Source organism: Boleophthalmus pectinirostris, unplaced genomic scaffold, assembly GCF_026225935.1.
Source record: "Boleophthalmus pectinirostris isolate CB_2022bp ecotype Guang Dong unplaced genomic scaffold, ASM2622593v1 HiC_scaffold_5, whole genome shotgun sequence".
Taxonomy (NCBI): Eukaryota; Metazoa; Chordata; class Actinopteri; order Gobiiformes; family Gobiidae; genus Boleophthalmus; species Boleophthalmus pectinirostris.
This window is the reverse complement of record NW_026571404.1, coordinates 199,001-218,963: the sequence shown is the minus strand read 5'-3', so window position 1 is coordinate 218,963 and position 19,963 is coordinate 199,001. Positions and strand designations below refer to the sequence as shown.

Genomic DNA, 19,963 nt, shown 5'->3' with positions numbered 1-19,963 from the left:
ACACTCACCTGTGGCTCTCACACTCACCTGTGGCTCTCACACTCACCTGTGGCTCTCACCTGTGGCTCTCACACTCACCTGTGACTCTCACACTCACCTGTGGCTCTCACACTCACCTGTGGCTCTCACACTCACCTGTGGCTCTCACACTCACCTGAGGCTCTCACCTGTGGCTCTCACACTCACCTGTGGCTCTCACACTCACCTGTGGCTCTCACACTCACCTGTGGCTCTCACACTCACCTGAGGCTCTCACACTCACCTGTGACTCTCACACTCACCTGTGGCTCTCACACTCACCTGTGGCTCTCACACTCACCTGAGGCTCTCACACTCACCTGTGGCTCTCACACTCACCTGTGGCTCTCACACTCACCTGTGGCTCTCACACTCACCTGTGGCTCTCACACTCACCTGTGGCTCTCTGTGCAGGTGTTGAGGACTCTGCTGCTCACTCCGGTCGGCGCTCACCTCACAAACGAGTCTGTGTGTGAGATCATGCAGTCGTGTTTCAGGATCTGCTTCGAGATGAGGCTCAGCGGTCAGTGAGCTGCCGGGGGAGGGGGCGGGGTTAGGTGGGGTTGGGGTGGGGTTGGGGGCGGGGTTAGGGGCGGGGTTAGGTGGGGGTTGGGGCGGGGTTATTTGGGTTAGGGGCGGGGTTAGGTGGGGTTGGGGGCGGGGTTAGTGTGCTCAGCGTGCTGTGTACACTCTGTGATGTCACAGTGTTGATGTTCAAACTTTTTCCTGTTTCAGAGCTGCTGAGGAAGTCTGCAGAGCACACGCTGGTGGACATGGTGCAGCTGCTCTTCTCCAGGTAAACACCACAACATCTCCTACAGGACCTGGTCCCGGTCCCGGTCCTGGTCCTGGTCCCGGTCCCGGTCCCGGTCCTGGCCTTCATTTAAGTTCAGTCCCGTCCACACACAACAGTCCTCTAGAGTTCCTCCAAACATGCACCAAACTCCACACAAACTCCACACACCTTCACTAGAAACTATATTATTATATATTATAATTATATTATTATATTATTATATTTTTATACACAACACAGACACACACACACACAGAGACACACACACACACACACACAGACACACACACACACACACACACACACACACAGACACACACACACACAGAGACACACACACACACACAGACACACACACACACACAGAGACACACACACACACACACACACACACACACAGAGACACACACACACACACAGAGACACACACACACACACACAGAGACACACACACACAGTTTATTTGGTGTGTGATTAGGGCAGAACTAAATGAAGACGTTGATATAAAATAGTTGTATAAAAATCTGTACTGTTTAAAGATCATCAGGTTTTTTTTGGATGTGTGTGTGTCCCGTCGGCGCACAGGTGTGAGGGTTTTAAAGCGGCGCACGAGGGTTTTTAGAGTTTCCACACGTACATATTTAGTTTAGAGAAACATTTAACCGGACCGTCGCCGCGCTCTAAACTTTGTGGTGTTTTTCAAATCCCTAAAACAAAAGCCTGACTTTAGAGGACAAACAAATATGTAAATGAGGAGCGAGGCGCGGTGTGCTGATGGGTTTGTCGGAGGCAGGAGCGGCGTCGCTAATAACCGCCGTCCCCGTGACATTAAACACACCATTATTCACACATTTAAATCCGAAGGAGCCTGAACGCGGCGCCGACTCCACAAACACGCACCTGCACATCAGCACATTTTTAATCAGAAAAAACAGAATTATTCATCTCATCTGCCGCCCAAAGACACGACCAGAGCGGAATACAAATGCCCCAAGGGAGGCCCGCTTTAGACCAGGTCTAGACCAGGTCTAGACCAGGTTTTAGTCTGGGTTTAGACCTGGTTTAGAAAGGCTTTAGACCGGATCTAGACCAGGTTTAGACCAGGTTTAGACCAGGTTTAGACCTGGTTTAGAAAGGCTTTAGACTAGGTTTTAGTCTGGGTTTAGCCTGGGTTTAATCTGGGTTTAGTCTTGGTTTAGTCCTGATGTAGTCTTGGTGTAAACCTGGTTTAGTCTTGGTTCAGTGTGGGGTTATATCAGGACAAAGGCTGGGACTGAACCAGGACTAAACCAATAGTTTTCCTCTTTAGGATCAGGACTAAAGACTAAACTTGGATTAAAGCAGGATTATTGTAGGTCTAAACTCAGACTAAACCAGGACAAATCCATAAAATACAGAGACCCCCAAACCCCCCAAACCCCCCAAACCTCCCAAACCTCCAAACCTCCCAAACCCCCCAAACCCCCAAAACCCCCAAACCCCCCAAACCTCCCCAAACCTCCCAAACCCCCCAAACCCCCAAACCCCCCCCCCAAAAAACCTCCCAAACCTCCCAAACCCCCCAAACCCCCCAAACCCCCAAACCCCCCAAACCCCCAAACCCCCCAAACCTCCCAAACCTCCCAAACCTCCCAAACCCCCAAACCCCCAAACCTCCCAAACCCCCAAACCCCCCAAACCCCCCAAACCCCCCAAACCCCCCAAACCCCCAAACCCCCCAAACCCCCCAAACCCCCCAAACCCCCCAAACCCCCCCAAATCCCAAACCTCCCAAACCTCCCAAACCCCCAAACCCCCCAAACCCCCCAAACCTCCCAAACCCCCCAAACCCCCAAACAAACCCCCAAACCTCCCAACCTCCCAAACCCCCCAAACCCCCAAACCTCCCAAACCCCCCAAACCTCCCAACCCCCAAACCCCCCAAACCTCCCAAACCTCCCAAACCCCCAAACCCCCCAAACCCCCCAAACCTCCCAAACCCCCAAACAAACCCCCAAACCCCCCAAACCCCCCAAAACCCCCAAACCTCCCAAACCCCCATCCCAAACCCCCAAACCCCCCAAACCTCCCAAACCCCCCAAACCCCCCAAACCTCCCAAACCTCCCAAACCCCCCAAACCTCCCCAAACCCCCCAAACCTCCCAAACCCCCCAAACCCCCCAAACCCCCAAACCTCCCAAACCCCCCAAACCCCCAAACCCCCAAACCCCCAAACCCCCCAAACAAAAACCTCCCAAACCCCCCAAACCCCCCAAACCCCCAAACCTCCCAAACCCCGGCGTCCGCGTTCCCCTGTTTGAGACGCAGCTCCTCGTCCCAAAGTCCTAAATAAATAAATGAAGAATAAATGAAGTTCTAATGTGAACATGTTTAAAGAGGCTGATCCCCCAGAGCTGATGAACTTTTCTTTGGTTTTTGGCCTAAATCTGCCCCAGACCTCTGCCCCTTTGACTCCCGCTCCTCCCAACACGACGCTTCTTTTTACACACGTTTTTTCACAACATTCCAGTGTTTTTTTAATCCAGAACAAATGAAAAGTCAAACGGCTCAAGACGCAAACTGTGGGAACCAAACAGAGACGAAAGAGACGAAAGAGACGAAAGAGACGAAAGAGACGAAAGAGACGAAAGAGACGAAAGAGACGAAAGAGACTAAAGCCGCTGAAGCCGCTGTGGACTTTAGGGATTTACACCGAGTGAGACGTCACCGCCTCACGTGCGCGCTCCCACCGCCTCACGTGCGCGCTCCCACCGCCTCACGTGCGCGCTCCCACCGCCTCACGTGCGCGCTCCCACCGCCTCACGTGCGCGCTCCCACCGCCTCACGTGCGCGCTCCCACAGCCTCGCTCCCACAGCCTCACGTGCGCGCTCCCACAGCCTCACGTGCGCGCTCCCGATGATCTAAAGACGATCCGTGTGTCGTAAAACCAAAAATAAGAAAATGAAGAAACAACAATTTTCTTCATTATTTGTCTCCAAAACCAAAATGTAAAAACAGATAATGATTCGTTTTTTCACTTTTGGATTTTGTGTTTAAATGAAAAATTGAAAAAATGGATAACAGACTGAACCAGGACTGAACCAGGACTGAACTGGTCTCAGTCCTGGTCTTAGTCCCGGTCTTAGTCCCAGTCTGATCCTGAATCTTTATGTTTTTTCATTTTAGTTTTGGAGACAAATAATGAAGAACATTGTTGTTTTTTTGTTTTCTTATCTTTGGTTTTATTTTGAAAAACGAGTGAATGAACGACACACAGATTAAAGTCTCACAAATCCGTCTTGTGGGTCTGAATGTCGTTCGTCCTAAAAACAGAGCTGGACTTGTGTTTTGTTTGTCTCTTTCTCTTCACTCACAGGTTTGAGTGACACGTTCAGGCCGCGAGTCGACTTTTTCAATACTTTTTTGTCACTGTTATTATTAAACCTTTGGCCATCACAAGTTGATAAGATCCACCCCCAACTCGGCCCGTTTGGTCTCAGGACCCAAAAAAAACCTCTTTAGGAAAAACTGCATCTGAAATGACACTGAAACTGTAAATATTAAAGTGCTGCAACTGCAAAAACGCTCAAATAATCCTAAAATCCACACGGAGGAAACGAGCAGAACAGTTAATCTGGGGCTTGCTGCCTTAGACCTGACTTAGTTCAGGTTTAGACCTTCTTTAGACCTGGTTTAGACCGAGTTTTAGTCCTGCTGTAGTCCTGGTTTAGTCCTGATGTAGTCCTGGTTTAGTCCTGATGCAGTCCTGGTTTAGTCCTGATGCAGTCCTGGTTTAGTCCTGATGCAGTCCTGGTTTAGTCCTGATGCAGTCCTGGTTTAGTCCTGATGTAGTCCTGGTTTAGTCCTGATGTAGTCCTGGTTTAGTCCTGGTTTAGTCCTGATGTAGTCCTGGTTTAGTCCTGGTTTAGTCCTGTTTTTGACTGTCAAATATCAACCTTCACATTCCCCAAAAGAGAAAAAAGTATCAGATAAATTGTCATCAAAAGTTTCAAGTGTTTTATTTCATTTATCAGAGGGACAAATGTCCATGAAAAACTCTCCACGTTTATAAAGTTCAGTTTAAGCCCAAAATGATCTTTGTGTCCAGAGAGAAACAGCTGCTACGACCAAAGATCTTCACTGTTCCTCAAATCAACAGAAAACAGAACGTTCAGGCCGTTTCATGTGGGATTAATGTTTTTTTTTTCATATAAACAGTATTTTTAAAGCGTTGACTTCTGTCCTGTTTTACTTGATGAAGTGAATCACATAAAGTTGAAGAATATTCTTGTTTCCTAAACTCTCGTCTCTTTCAGGTTACCACAGTTTAAAGAAGAAGCCAAAAGTTTTGTCGGTGCCAACATCAAAAAGGTGACTCCCCAGTGGCTCTAGTTTTACTGTTTAGATGAAGATTTCCTCTGCACGTTCTGCACGTTCTTCTGTTCTGCACGTTCTGCTGTTCTGCACGTTCTTCTGTTCTGCACGTTCTGCACGTTCTTCTGTTCTTCTGTTCTGTCTAACACTCGTGTGCAGATTTATAACGAGGGCTGAGCACAAATATACAAATATCGATATATCGTATCACTTTATACAGTATCGATATCGTGGGCTCTTGTATCGATTTATCACCAAGAGGATTTTTTGGTTTATTTTACAAAATGATTTAGTTCCAGCTCCAGTTTTGTTGTTTGTTCAGAGGAAAGAAACTCGTTACTGCGACACATTTAACATTTTCAGTTTTGATCATTTAAATGTTTGTTTCATTTGAACTTTACACAAGAAGAAGTTTAACAAAAACTTTTAGTGTCACACACACGACATATCATGTGTTTTTATTGAACCGTATCTAATCGATTTGATTCTAAATGTCACTGTGTCGACATCTGTATCGTATCAGAAGCTTCTTAATGAAACCAGCTTTTACCAACTTTTACTCTGAATTAAACCCAAACCTGTTGTCTCTTTGTGGATCCTCTGTCTCCTGTTGTCTGCTCCAAAAAGTGTCTTTGTCCTCTGAGTGTTTGTTTTTTAAAGATGTAAAGATTCTCAAAGCTTTAATTGAACTCTGTAGTGTTTTACTCTGCTCCTCTTCCTCCCATCAAACACAACCTGCACAAAAACTCAATCATCATGTCAGTCGTTTGTGCTGCCAGAAGTTTGGTTTGTGCTGCTTTAATTTTGGAGATATTAATGATTCTTTTATTGTTCAAAATGGATCAGCAGCTCCAGGAAGCTTCAAAATGTTAACCCTAACCCTAACACAAAAAGGAGTTCGTCGTTTGTGCTTCGTTTGTTTTGGGCTGATGACGTCGTCTCGCTGCCCTCGAAAATGTTAAAACCTTATAATCCGGTGCACCTTATGTGTTCATTCTGGTTGTGTTTACTGACCTCAGACCGATTTTCTGTGGTACACGGGGTTCAAAAATCTGTCCACATGTTTTAGTACGACTTTGGTGAACTACAAAGCCACACCGCTGGATGGTTTGTCGGAGCGTTGCGGCTGCTGTCGTCAGGAGCCTCGTGGAGTCGGACAGAAGCTGAACTGAAGCTGGTTTTATCAGAGCTTTTAGTTTATTCAAATGAGTCGTGTGGTTTTAAGTTTTGTTCCTGTAAACTGTGAACAAATGTGACAAAGCTGCATTAAACACATTATTACTCAATGTAGATTTGAGACGTAAAAAAAACAAACTTAAATGATCCACCCACATTTACATTTATAAAACTCGTTCAGTGGGACAGAGACGATGCCGGGCGAGTTACACCACGACCTGCCCACGGGTCCAGGACGCCCGGACTCAGGACCAGAACCAAGTGTCGTCCTTTTGTTTCTCTTTTAATCCGACGCAACTTCTGTATGAAAATAGACGAGGGAATTTAACATAATTGATATTGAGCCTTATAGTCCGATGATATGTTCAGGAGGATGAGGCAACGTCATCAGATGAAAATAGATCATAAATAAATCATAAATAATACTTTAAGAACCGTAAGAACAATAAGAACAATAAGAACAATAAGAACAATAATCACTCAAACAGAACTTTATGCAGCACGAACGATGGACAGTTTTTATGATGGTTTGTTGGGAAATAACTTCACGCAGGCTCCATGTGCTCCTGTCTGTGCTCCTGTCTGTGCTCCTGTCTGTGCTCCTGTCTGTGCTCCTGTCTGTGCTCGTGCGCGCTCCCGCTTGCTCGTGCGCGCTCTCGTGTGCTCGTGCGTGCTCCCGCTTGCTCGTGCGCGCTCTCGTGTGCTCGTGCGCGCTCCCGCTTGCTCGTGCGCGCTCCCGCTTGCTCGTGCACGCTCCCGCTTGCTCGTGCGCGCTCTCGTGTGCTCGTGCGCGCTCCCGCTTGCTCGTGCGCGCTCCCGCTTGCTCGTGCACGCTCCCGCTTGCTCGTGCGCGCTCTCGTGTGTCAGTGTGTCACTAAACCCTCCTTCTCTCTTGAGGCTTACAACATAATGTGGAAAAACAAACGTGTCCAGGTAAGAGCCACATTCAGCCCCAGAGTTGAACTTTAAAACACTTTGACACATCAGGTGAAAATCAGGAGTTTGTGGAGCCATTTTGAGGACTTTTCAACCATTCAAAAGATGATAGAAATGTTAATCATGATGGAAACAGTCCTGAGTTTTCATCCTTCTGAAACTCACAGACAGAAATACACTTTTGACTAAAACACATTATATTTATTTAATCATATTTAGGATTTTACTAAATGTTTTACACATTTTTTTCCAAACTTTGCCATTTTTATCTGGTAACCACTGGGCCAAAGCTCCTCTAATGTCACAGAGAAAGAAAAGAAAACACTTTTATTTAGTTGAAATCGTGTTTAAAACCTCAGAAAAGTGTTTCTTATGTAAATTGTGGCAAAGTTTTGGACAGAATTCTTCCTTCCTGTAATTTTGGACATAACTATAAAGTAGAGTAGATTTACAGCAGCTTTTATTTTGTCAAATGAAGTAGAAATGAGAGAATAATAAATAAAAGCGTCATGTTCACATCTCTGTTTTCAGCTGAAGATGAGAGCGGGAGGAATGAGCGAATCGTCCAAATGGAAAAAACAGAAGCGTTCCCCTCGACCGGCGCATCACATGGTGCGGAGCCCGAGCGGAACCATGGACCAATCAGCTTTAAGCAACAACAACCTCTCAGGTAACGGCCGCTGGAGCTTTTCATAGCAGCTCGAGTGTCCTGCTGGAGGTTTGTGGTAAAATGTCTGCGGTATCAATTTATCCACAACGATCAAGAGAAGAAAGAATAAAACGTAGGTAGGTGTGTCTCCCTCAGGGGCGGGGATAGGTGCGTGTCTCTCTCGGGGGCGGGGATAGGTGCGTGTCTCTCTCGGGGGCGGGGATAGGTGCGTGTTCTCTCGGGGGCGGGGATAGGTGCGTGTCTCTCTCGGGGGCGGGGATAGGTGCGTGTCTCTCTCGGGGGCGGGGAGGTGCGGTCTCTCGGGGGCGGGGATAGGTGCGTGTCTCTCGGGGGCGGGATAGGTGCGTGTCTCTCGGGGCGGGGGATAGGTGCGTGTTCTCGGGGGCGGGGATAGGTGCGTGTCTCTCTCGGGGGCGGGGATAGGTGCGGGGGCGGGATAGGTGCGTGTCTCTCTGGGGGCGGGGATAGGTGCGTGTTCTCTCGGGGGCGGGGATAGGTGCGTGTCTCTCTCGGGGCGGGGATAGGTGCGTGTCTCTCTGGGGGGCGGGGATAGGTGCGTGTTTCTCTCGGGGCGGGGATAGGTGCGTGTCTCTCTGGGGGGCGGGATAGGTGCGTGTTTCTCTCGGGGGCTCTCTCTCTCGGGGGCGGGGATAGGTGCGTGTTTCTCTCGGGGCGGGGATAGGTGCGTGTCTCTCTGGGGGGCGGGATAGGTGCGTGTCTCTCTCGGGGCGGGGATAGGTGCGTGTCTCTCTCGGGGGCGGGGATAGGTGCGTTTCTCTCGGGGGCGGGGATAGGTGCGTTTCTCTCTCGGGGGCGGGATAGGTGCGTGTCTCTCGGGGGCGGGGATAGGTGCGTTTCTCTCGGGGCGGGGATAGGTGCGTTTCTCTCGGGGGCGGGGATAGGTGCGTTTCTCTCTCGGGGGCGGGGATAGGTGCGTTTCTCTCGGGGGCGGGGATAGGTGCGTTTCTCTCTCGGGGCGGGGATAGGTGCGTGTCTCTCGGGGGCGGGGATAGGTGCGTGTCTCTCTCGGGGGCGGGGATAGGTGCGTGTCTCTCGGGGCGGGGATAGGTGCGTGTCTCTCTCGGGGGCGGGGATAGGTGCGTGTCTCTCTCGGGGGCGGGGATAGGTGCGTGTCTCTCTCGGGGCGGGGATAGGTGCGTGTCTCTCGGGGGGCGGGATAGGTGCGTCTCTCGGGGGCGGGATAGGTGCGTGTCTCTCTCGGGGGCGGGGATAGGTGCGTGTCTCTCTCGGGGGGGGGATAGGTGCGTGTCTCTCTCGGGGGGGGATAGGTGCGTTTCTCTCGGGGCGGGGATAGGTGCGTGTCTCTCGGGGGCGGGGATAGGTGCGTGTCTCTCTCGGGGGCGGGATAGGTGCGTTTCTCTCGGGGGCGGGGATAGGTGCGTGTCTCTCTCGGGGGCGGGGATAGGTGCGTGTCTCTCTCGGGGCGGGGATAGGTGCGTGTCTCTCGGGGGCGGGATAGGTGCGTGTCTCTCTCGGGGGCGGGGATAGGTGCGTTTCTCTCGGGGGCGGGGATAGGTGCGTTTCTCTCGGGGGCGGGGATAGGTGCGTTTCTCTCTCGGGGGCGGGGAGGTGCGTGTCTCTCTCGGGGCGGGGATAGGTGCGTTCTCTCGGGGGCGGGGATAGGTGCGTGTCTCTCTCGGGGGCGGGGATAGGTGCGTGTCTCTCGGGGCGGGGATAGGTGCGTTTCTCTCGGGGGCGGGGATAGGTGCGTGTCTCTCTCGGGGCGGGGATAGGTGCGTTTCTCTCGGGGGCGGGGATAGGTGCGTGTCTCTCCCTTCCGGTGAACTCTAGATCCAGGTGGAATCGCACAGACAGCGACGTTTTCCTCTGTTTCCCAAACCACAGTAAATATGTAAATATGAACGAAACAAAAAATCCGTCCAGATTTTCGCCGCATCGTTTTATTCAGCGCAGAGTTCAAAGTGTGAGACTAAAGTAGCTTCTTATTGTCTGGAATTTATGGTCTTTATTTCATGGCGCGTTTGAGACGCACCTGCAAAGAAAATCTACTTTCTTGAATTTGTGTTGATTTTTTTCTCAAACAAATGAATTTGGGGAGAACAGAAAAACATGAACCTGAAGTTCCACAAACCGACAGCGAGACACTTCAGACGATGTGATAAACGTCTGTTCAGACTCCTCCCCTCACCGCTGTCTCCGCCCACAGCCGGGGTGCCGTTCCTGGACGGGGGCTCCGCTCCTGCCGCCCTGACGTCCTCGGAAAGCGCCGGCTCCGTCTCCAGCCCCTCGGACAGCGGAGTGGACTCCTGCTCCAAGACCCCGTCCAGAGAAGATCTGTCAGAACTGGACCAGAACAGCACCAGCCAGAGCCCCAGCCACCCCCACTCTGACCCGGGGACGGGGGACGCACAGGTGAGACGGGGGACGCACAGGTGAGACGGGGGACGCACAGGTGAGACGGGGGACGGGGGACGCACAGGTGAGACGGGGACGGTGAGACGGGGACAGGTGAGACAGGGACAGGGGACAAGTTAGAGGGGTTTCCATGACCTCTGTGTGACCCCTGTGTGACCTCAGGTGTGACCTCTGTGTGACCTCAGGTGTGACCCCTGTGTGACCTCAGGTGTGACCTCTGTGTGACCTCAGGTGTGACCCCTGTGTGACCAGGTGTGACCTCAGTGTGACCTGTGTGTGACCTCAGGTGTGACCCCTGTGTGACCTCAGGTGTGACCTGTGTGACCTCAGGTGTGACCTCAGATTGACCTCTGTGTGACCTCAGGTGTGACCCCTGTGTGACCTCAGGTGTGACCTCTGTGTGACCTCAGGTGTGACCTCTGTGTGACCTCAGGTTGACCCCTGTGTGACCTCAGGTGTGACCCCTGTGTGACCTCTGTGTGACCTCAGGTTGACCCCGTGAGTTCGGTCCAGTCGGCGTCTGTGGAGTCGATCCCTGAAGTTTTAGACGACAACACGTCTGTGTCCGACACGTCGTCCGTACACGACATGGACTATGTGAACCCACGAGGAGTCCGCTTCACCCAGTCCATGCACCGCGACGGTAAGAACCAGAACCACAACCAGAACCAAACCCAGTCCACGCACCGCGACGGTAAGAACCAGAACCACAACCAGAACCAAACCCAGTCCACGCACCGCGACGGTAAGAACCAGAACCACAACCAGAACCAAACCCAGTCCACGCACCGCGACGGTAAGAACCAGAACCACAACCAGAACCAAACCCAGTCCACGCACCGCGACGGTAAGAACCAGAACCACAACCAGAACCAAACCCAGTCCACGCACCGCGACGGTAAGAACCAGAACCAGTGTTTTTCAGGAGACGTTTGTGACGCTGTTGAATCTGGATTAAAGTGACACTTGTCAGTTCAGCCTGTGTGAGGCTCAGAAATGTGTCGGTTTTAGAGACACTTCTGGTTCTTTGTCGTTGTTTCGCTCTTCGCTGCTGGAGCTTCCACACATAAACTGTTTGTTTTCTTACATTGGTCTTGTGTAAAACGACTTTTATTGGAGCTGCACTGATGCACCTGAGCTGTGAACCGACGTGTGAATGATCCACATTTACACACATCGTTCATTACCGCGGCCTGTACACATTTACCTCTGAAGTCTAATAGTGGTAGTTTTACTTTGTTTACAGGTGAGAATGTGATGCACAAATGTCATTAGTCCGACCTCGTGTCTGTAAATATGACATCAAGACTCAGAAGAAAAATAAATGTTTCCTAAATAAACCCAATTTAAATCCACTAGAGCCAAACCGAAGTTTTATTATCAGCTGAAGATTCAGAGTCAGTTTTTACGTCACTAAATATTTCAGCTTTTATATCGACTGTCGTCTCCTTCAGCTCCTGTTTTATCTGCGTCATATCGAACATAAAATCATCGATATCGGTCAAGCTCTAGTAAGAACCAAACATAACCAAACCCGGTCCACACTCAGGGACGGCAGGGCATCTGACTCTTTCCCCGTGTGGCAGGTGCGTCCCTGATCCCGTACGGTCTGCCCTGTCTCCGGGAGCTCTTCCGGTTCCTGATTTCTCTGACGAATCCTCATGACCGTCACAACACGGACGCCATGATGCACATGGGCCTCCAGCTCCTCGCCGTCGCCCTGGAAACCGCCAACGTCGCCCACTACCAGAGTCTCCTCCTGCTGGTCAAAGACGAGCTCTGCAGGCATCTGTTCCAGGTACTAGACTGGGACCAGACCAGGACCAGACCAGGACTAAACCATGAACTAAACCAGGTCTGGTCCAGGTGTGGTCCAGGTGTGGTCCAGGTGTGGTCCAGGTCTGGTCCAGGTCTGGTCCAGGTCTGGTCCAGGTCTGATCCAGGTCCCAGGTCTGATCCAGGTCTGGTCCAGGTCTGGTCCAGGTCTGATCCAGGTGTGGTCCAGGTGTGGTCCAGGTGTGGTCCAGGTCTGGTCCAGGTCTGATCCAGGTCTGGTCCAGGTCTGGTCCAGGTGTGGTCCAGGTCTGGTCCAGGTCTGGTCCAGGTGGTCCAGGTCTGGTCCAGGTGTGGTCCAGGTCTGGTCCAGGTCTGGTCCAGGTGTGGTCCAGGTCTGGTCCAGGTCTGGTCCAGGTCTGGTCCAGGTCTGATCCAGGTCTTGTGTTTCAGCTGCTGAGTGTGGAGAGGATGAACCTTTACGCCTCGTCGATCCGCTGTTGTTTTTTGCTCTTTGAGTCCATGAGGGTCCACCTCAAGTTCCAGCTCGAGGTACGTTTACGTCTACAGCTCCTCACGTGGACCTTCACCTGCCCCGTCACATTTACCCCGCTCTTCCTCGTGTGTGTGTGTGTGTGTGTGTGAGATGTTCCATAGTGGAGCTTTACCCCGCTCTTCCTCGTGTGTGTGTGTGTGTGTGTGAGATGTTCCATAGTGGAGCTTTACCCCGCTCTTCCTCGTGTGTGTGTGTGTGTGTGTGTGAGATGTTCCATAGTGGAGCTTTACCCCGCTCTTCCTCGTGTGTGTGTGTGTGTGTGTGTGTGTGTGAGATGTTCCATAGTGGAGCTTTACCCCGCTCTTCCTCGTGTCCTTCAGATGTACCTGAAGAAGTTGATGGACATCATCACGTGTGAGAACGTGCGGATGCCGTATGAGATGAAGGAATTGGCTCTGGAGGCCGTGGTGCAGCTCTGGAGGATCCCGAGCTTCGTCACCGAGCTCTACCTCAACTACGACTGTGACTATTACTGCAGTAACCTGTTTGAAGACCTGACCAAACTACTGTCCAAGGTACTACTACTACTACTACTACTACTATTACTGCAGTAACTACTGCTACTACTATTACTGCTACTGCTACTACTACTACTACTACTACTACTACTACTACTAGTGTGTAGTCTGGTCAGACTGTGTGTTTCAGTGTGTGTAGTCTGGTCAGACTGTGTGTTTCAGTGTGTGTAGTCTGGTCAGACTGTGTGTTTCAGTGTGTGTAGTCTGGTCAGACCAGACTCCTCTGGTGCTTGTTCGTGCGGCTCACTCAGGTCGTGTTCTCCTCAGAACGCCTTCCCCGTGTCTGGGCAGCTCTACACCACTCACCTTCTGTCTCTGGAGGCTCTGCTCACCGTGATCGACAGCACTGAAGCTCACTGCCAGAACAAGACGCCCGGCGGCAGGACCGAGCAGGGGCAGGAGCAGAGACAGGAGCAGAGACAGGAGCAGAGACAGGTGCAGGAGCAGGGACAGGTGCAGGGACAGGTGCAGGACGGAGGCGACGCCGGTCAAGAGAATCCCGAGACCAACGGTAACGAGAAAACTGAGTAAATAATAAAAATCTGTTGTGTGTTTGGTTTTATTGAAAAGACTCAGGTTGTGATGGATTTAGAACTTTTTCACTGGAGATCAGAGACGTTTATATCACAGCACAAAGCCCCCGTGTAACAAACAGGACGTGAACATGGGCCTGCTCCCGACTCCATCCACTCTGGCTCCAGTTCATTTTCTATTGAAAAATCATTGAGGTGCCTGAACAAAACAGTGACATAAAAACCTCAGTATGAAGGAGCGAGGAGACAGCAGCAGGTCCAGAGGAGCCACGCTCTTTCAATACAAAGTGAACTGGAGCCAGAGCTGATGGAGCCGCGTTGTGCCCGTGCTCACTTCCTGTTTGGACCGCGGCGGCCAGCGGATCAGCTTTGTCCGTTTATATAAAAGTGTCTGGTTCCCTGATGTTTTAAAGTCTGTTGTTCTGTTCCTCCAGAGCTCCAGAGGATTACCCCAAACGGAGGCTCAGTGAACCCCGCTCACAGTGACCCGTCCCTGGGGTACCCTCCCACCAGCGGCCCCCTCATGGCCGACAAGATGAGGCTGGGGAGGTCGGACCAACAAGACCCAGATCCAGGTCAGGACTTTGTCTGGTCTTTGGTCCAGGTTTGGTCCAGGTTTAGAGCTAGTTTAGTCCTGGTTTAGACCTGGTTTAATCCTGGTTTAGTCCTGGTGTAGAGCTGGTTTAGTCCTGGTTTAGTCCTGGTTTAATCCTGGTTTAGTCCTGGTTTAGTCCTGGTTTAGTCCTGGTTTAACCTGGTTTACCTGGTTTAGTCCTGGTTTAGACCTGGTTTAGTCCTGGTTTAGACCTGGTTTAGTCCTGGTTTAGTCCTGGTTTAGTCCTGGTTTAGTCCTGGTTTAGTCCTGGTTTAGTCCTGGTTTAGTTTTAGTCCTGGTTTAGTCCTGGTTTAGTCCTGGTTTAGTCCTGGTTTAGTCCTGGTTTAGTCCTGGTTTAGTCCTGGTTTAGACCTGGTTTAGTCCTGGTTTAGTCCTGGTTTAGTCCTGGTTTAGTAGTCCTGGTTTAGTCCTGGTTTAGTCCTGGTTTAGTGGTTTAGTCCTGGTTTAGAGTCCTGGTTTAGACCTGGTTTAGTTCCTGGTTTGCCTGGTTTAGTCCTGGTTTAATCCTGGTTTAGTCCTGGTTTAGTCCTGGTTTTAGTCCTGGTTTAGTCCTGGTTTAGTCCTGGTTTAGTCCTGGTTTAGACCTCCTGGTTTAGACCTGGTTTAGTCCTGGTTTAGTCCTGGTTTAGTGGTTTAGACCTGGTTTACCTGGTTTAGTCCTGGTTTATCCTGGTTTAAATGGACCTGGTTTAGTCCTGGTTTACATTTATTTTTACGTTTGTTTTTTAGGTGAGAAGAAAGTCCAGAAGAAACCTCACAGGTTCTCGTCGTGTTTGCCGGAGTCTCAGGAGCTGCTGGAGATCAGGACCAAGAAGAAGGTGAGAAAAACACTGAAATATTTATATATCGTATTTATATATTTATATATATATCGGTCTGCTGTATCGATATATCGCCAAGAGGATTCTTCAGAACATTTGACTAAATAATTTTGAGCTGCAGGTGTGTGGACATTTTCACTGTGTCTCTCTATCCGTCCATCTCTCTCTCTCTCTCTCTCTCTCTCTCTCTCTCTCTCTCTCTCTCTCTCTCTCTCTCTCTCTCTCTTCTCTCTTTAGTCCTCTTTTCTCTCACATCTTTCTTTCTGTCTCTGATGAGTTTGATCTCACACTCCTCTTCTTTCTCTCTCTCTCTTCAGTCTGGTCTGGTGTCTCACTCTTCCGTCTTTCCCCTTCAGTTTGGTCTGTTCTCTCTTTCCTCTCCTCCTCTCGTTCTCTCTCTTCTTCTCTCTTTCAGTCGGGTCTGTTCTCTCTCTCCTCCTCTTCTCGTTCTCTCTCTTCTTCTCTCTTTCAGTCGGTCTGTCTGTCTCCTCTCTCTCTCTCTCTTCTCTCTCTCTCGTTCTCTCTCTCTCTTCTTCTCTCTTCAGTCGGGTCTGTTCTCTCTTTCCTCTCCTCCTCTCTCGTTCTCTCTCTTCTTCTCTCTCTTTCAGTCGGGTCTGTTCTCTCTTTCCTCTCTCCTCTCTTCTTCGTTCTCTCTTCTTCTCTCTTTCAGTCGGGTCTGTTCTCTCTTTCTCTCTCCTCTCTCGTTCTTCTCTCTCTCTTCTCTCTTTCAGTCGGGTCTGTTCTCTCTCTTTCCTCTCTCTTCTCTCGTTCTCTCTCTTCTCTTCTCTTTCAGTCGGGTCTGTTCTCTCTCTCCTTTCTCTCTCCTCTTCTCTCGTTCTCTCTCTTCTTCTCTCTCCTTCAGTCGGGTCTGTTCTCTCTTTCCTCTCCTCCTCTCGTTCTCTCTCTTCTTCTCTCCTTTCAGTCGGGTCTGTTCTCTCTCCTCCTCTCTTCTTCTCTTCTCTTAGTCGGGTCTCTCTCTCTCTCTCTCTCTCTCTCAGTCGGGTCTGTTCTCTCTTTCTCTCTCCTCTCTCTTCTGTCGGGGTCTGTTCTCTCTTTCTCTCTCTCTTCTCTCAGTCGGGTCTGTTCTCTCTTTCCTCTCCTCTCTCTCGTTCTCTCTCTTCTTCTCTCTCTTCAGTCGGGTCTGTTCTCTCTTTCCTCTCCTTCCTCTTCTCTCTCTCTTCTCTTCTTCTTCTCTTCAGTCGGGTCTTCTCTCTTCCTCTTTCTCAGTCGGTCTGTCTGTTCTCTTCTCTCTCCTTCTTTCTCGTTCTGTCTCTCTTCTTCTCTCCTTCAGTCGGGTCTGTTCTCTCTTTCCTCTCCTCCTTCTCGTTCTCTCTCTTCTTCTCTCCTTCAGTCGGGTCTGTTCTCTCTTTCTCTCCTCCTCTCGTTCTCTCTCTTCTTCTCTCCTTCAGTCGGGTCTGTTCTCTCTTTCTCTCTCTCTCCTCTCTCTCGTTCTCTCTCTTCTTCTCTCTTTCAGTCGGGTCTGTTCTCTCTCTCCTCTCTCTTCTCGTTCTCTCTCTTCTTCTCTCTTTCAGTCGGGTCTGTTCTCTCTTCCTCTCCTCTTCTCGTTCTCTCTCTTCTTCTCTCTCTTCAGTCGGGTCTGTCTTCTCTCTCTCTTTCAGTCGGTCTGTTCTCTCTTTCTCTCTCTTTCTCGTTCTCTCTCTCTTCTCTTCTCTCTCTTCAGTCGGGTCTGTTCTCTCTTCTCCTCTCCTCTCTCTCGTTCTCTCTCTTCTCTCTCTCTTTCAGTCGGGTCTGTCTCTCTCTTTCTTCTCCTCCTTCTCTTCTCTCTCTCTTCTCTCCTTCAGTCGGGTCTGTTCTCTCTCTCCTCTCCTCTTCTCGTTCTCTCTCTTCTTCTCTCCTTCAGTCGGGTCTGTTCTCTCTCTTCCTCTCCTCTTCTCGTTCTCTCTCTTCTTCTCTCTTTCAGTCGGGTCTGTTCTCTCTTTCCTCTCCTCTTCTCGTTCTCTCTCTTCTTCTCTCTTTCAGTCGGGTCTGTTCTCTCTTTCCTCTCTCCTCTCGTTCTCTCTCTTCTTCTCTCTTTCAGTCGGGTCTGTTCTCTCTCTCCTCTTCTCGTTCTCTCTCTTCTCTCTGTCGGGTCTGTTCTCTCTTCTCTCTCTCTCTTCTTCCAGTCGGGTCTGTTCTCTCTTTCCTCTCCTCCTCTCTCTCTGTCGGGTCTCTCTCTTCTCTCTCTCTCTTCTCTCTCAGTCGGGTCTGTTCTCTCTTTCTCTCCTCTCTCTCGTCTCGTCTCTCTCTTCTCTCTCTTCAGTCGGGTCTGTTCTCTCTTTCCTCTCCTCTTCTCGTTCTCTTCTCTTCTTCTCTCTTCAGTCGGGTCTGTTCTCTCTCTTTCCTTCTCCTCTCTCTCGTTCTCTCTCTTCTCTTCTCTCTTTCAGTCGGGTCTGTTCTCTCTTTCCTCTCTCTCTTCTCTCTCGTTCTCTCTCTTCTTCTCTCTTCAGTCGGGTCTGTTCTCTCTCTCTCTCTCTTCTCTCTCTTCTTCTCTTCTTCTCTCTCTTCTCTCCTTCTCTCCTCTTCTCGTTCTCTCTCTTCTCTCTCTCTCCTTCAGTCGGGTCTGTTCTCTCTCCTCTCCTCTTCTCGTTCTCTCTCTTCTTCTCTCCTTCAGTCGGGTCTGTTCTCTTCTCTCTCCTCTCTCTCTCTCGTTCTCTCTCTTCTTCTCTCTCTTCAGTCGGGTCTGGGTCTGTCTCTTCTCTCCTCTCTTCTCTTCTCTCTTCTCTCTCTTCTCTCTCTCTTCAGTCGGGTCTGTTCTCTCTTTCCTCTCTCCTCCCTCGTTCTCTCTCTTCTTCTCTCTCTCTTTCAGTCGGGTCTGTTCTCTCTCTCCTTCCTCTCCTCTTCTCTCTCAGTTCTTCTCTCTTCTCTCTCCTCTCAGTCGGGTCTGTTCTCTCTTTCCTCTCCTCTCTCGTTCTCTCTCTCTTCTTCTCTCTCTTTCAGTCGGGTCTGTTCTCTCTCCTTCCTTCTCCTCTCTCTCGTTCTCTCTCTTCTTCTCTCTCTTCTTCTTCAGTCGGGTCTGTTCTCTCTCTCCTCTCTCCTCTTCTCTCGTTCTCTCTCTTCTTCTCTCTTTCAGTCGGGTCTGTTCTCTCTCTTCCTCTCCTCCTCTCGTTCTCTCTCTCTTCTTCTCTCCTTCAGTCGGGTCTGTTCTCTCTTTCTCTCTCCTCTCTCTCGTTCTCTCTCTCTTCTCTCTTTCAGTCGGGTCTGTTCTCTCTTTCTTTCTCTCTCTCTCGTTCTCTCTCTTCTTCTCTCTTTCAGTCGGGTCTGTTCTCTCTCCTCCTCTTCTCGTTCTCTCTCTTCTTCTCTCCTTTCAGTCGGGTCTGTTCTCTCTTTCCTCTCCTCTTCTCGTTCTCTCTCTTCTTCTCTCTTTCAGTCGGGTCTGTTCTCTCTCTTCCTCTCTCTCTCTCGTTCTCTCTCTTCTTCTCTCTTTCAGTCGGGTCTGTTCTCTCTCTCCTCTCCTCTTCTCGTTCTCTCTCTTCTTCTCTCCTTCAGTCGGGTCTGTTCTCTCTTTCCTCCTCTTCTCGTTCTCTCTCTTCTTCTCTCTTTCAGTCGGGTCTGTTCTCTCTTTCCTCTCCTCCTCTCGTTCTCTCTCTTCTTCTCTCCTTCAGTCGGGTCTGTTCTCTCTTTCCTCTCCTCCTCTCGTTCTCTCTCTTCTTCTCTCCTTCAGTCGGGTCTGTTCTCTCTTTCCTCTCCTCCTCTCGTTCTCTCTCTTCTTCTCTCTTTCAGTCGGGTCTGTTCTCTCTCCTCTCTCTCCTCTCTCTCGTTCTCTCTCTTCTTCTCTCTTTCAGTCGGGTCTGTTCTCTCTCTTCCTCTCCTCTTCTCGTTCTCTCTCTTCTTCTCTCCTTCAGTCGGGTCTGTTCTCTCTTTCTTCTCCTCCTCTCGTTCTCTCTCTTCTTCTCTCTCTTTCTCTCTGTTCTCTCTCTCCTCCTCTTCTCGTTCTCTCTCTTCTTCTCTCCTTCAGTCGGGTCTGTTCTCTCTCCTCCTCTTCTCGTTCTCTCTCTTCTTCTCTCTTTCAGTCGGGTCTGTTCTCTCTCTTTCTCTCCTCTTCTCGTCTCTCTCTCTCTCTCTTCTCTCTCTCTTCAGTCGGGTCTGTTCTCTCTTCCTCTCTCTCCTCTCGTTCTCTCTCTCTTCTTCTCTCCTTCAGTCGGGTCTGTTCTCTCTTCTCTCTCTCTCTCTCTCTCTCGTCTCTCTCTCTCTTCTCTCTTTCAGTCGGGTCTGTTCTCTCTTTCTTCTTCCTCTCGTTCTCTCTTCTCTCTTCTCTCTCTTCTCTTTCTCTTCAGTCGGGTCTGTTCTCTTCTCTCTCCTCCTCTCGTTCTCTCTCTTCTTCTCTCTTTCAGTCGGGTCTGTTCTCTCTTTCCTCTCCTCCTCTCGTTCTCTCTCTTCTTCTCTCTTTCAGTCGGGTCTGTTCTCTCTTTCCTCTCCTCTCTCTCGTTCTCTCTCTTCTTCTCTCTTTCAGTCGGGTCTGTTCTCTCTTTCCTCTCCTCTTCTCGTTCTCTCTCTCTTCTTCTCTCTCTTCAGTCGGGTCTGTTCTCTCTCTTTCTCTCTCTCTCTCGTTCTCTCTCTTCTTCTCTCCTTCAGTCGGGTCTGTTCTCTCTTTCCTCTCCTCTTCTCGTTCTCTCTCTTCTTCTCTCCTTCAGTCGGGTCTGTTCTCTCTTTCCTCTCCTCCTCTCGTTCTCTCTCTCCTCTCGTCTTTAGACTTTTTGTGTCACGTTCATGATTTACTCTTTGTTTTTCACTGAATCGTATCGAATTGATTTGAAATATATCGTATCGTATCGTATTGAATCGATAGTGCGCCGTATCGA

The 19,963-nt window shown here is 50.1% G+C and overlaps 1 protein-coding gene across 1 annotated transcript in view; it reads left to right on the top strand.

The window, feature by feature from the left end:
- The window catches only part of gbf1 (golgi brefeldin A resistant guanine nucleotide exchange factor 1), a 107,077-nt gene that overhangs the window by 46,477 nt on the left and 40,637 nt on the right, over window positions 1-19,963 (top strand). The window contains 12 exon segments of the mRNA XM_055162895.1: window positions 433-541; window positions 754-814; window positions 5,111-5,165; window positions 7,812-7,950; window positions 10,139-10,344; window positions 10,837-10,990; window positions 11,934-12,145; window positions 12,574-12,672; window positions 12,997-13,191; window positions 13,462-13,705; window positions 14,162-14,302; window positions 15,073-15,260. Coding sequence (XP_055018870.1) covers window positions 433-541; window positions 754-814; window positions 5,111-5,165; window positions 7,812-7,950; window positions 10,139-10,344; window positions 10,837-10,990; window positions 11,934-12,145; window positions 12,574-12,672; window positions 12,997-13,191; window positions 13,462-13,705; window positions 14,162-14,302; window positions 15,073-15,260 — 1,803 coding nt within the window.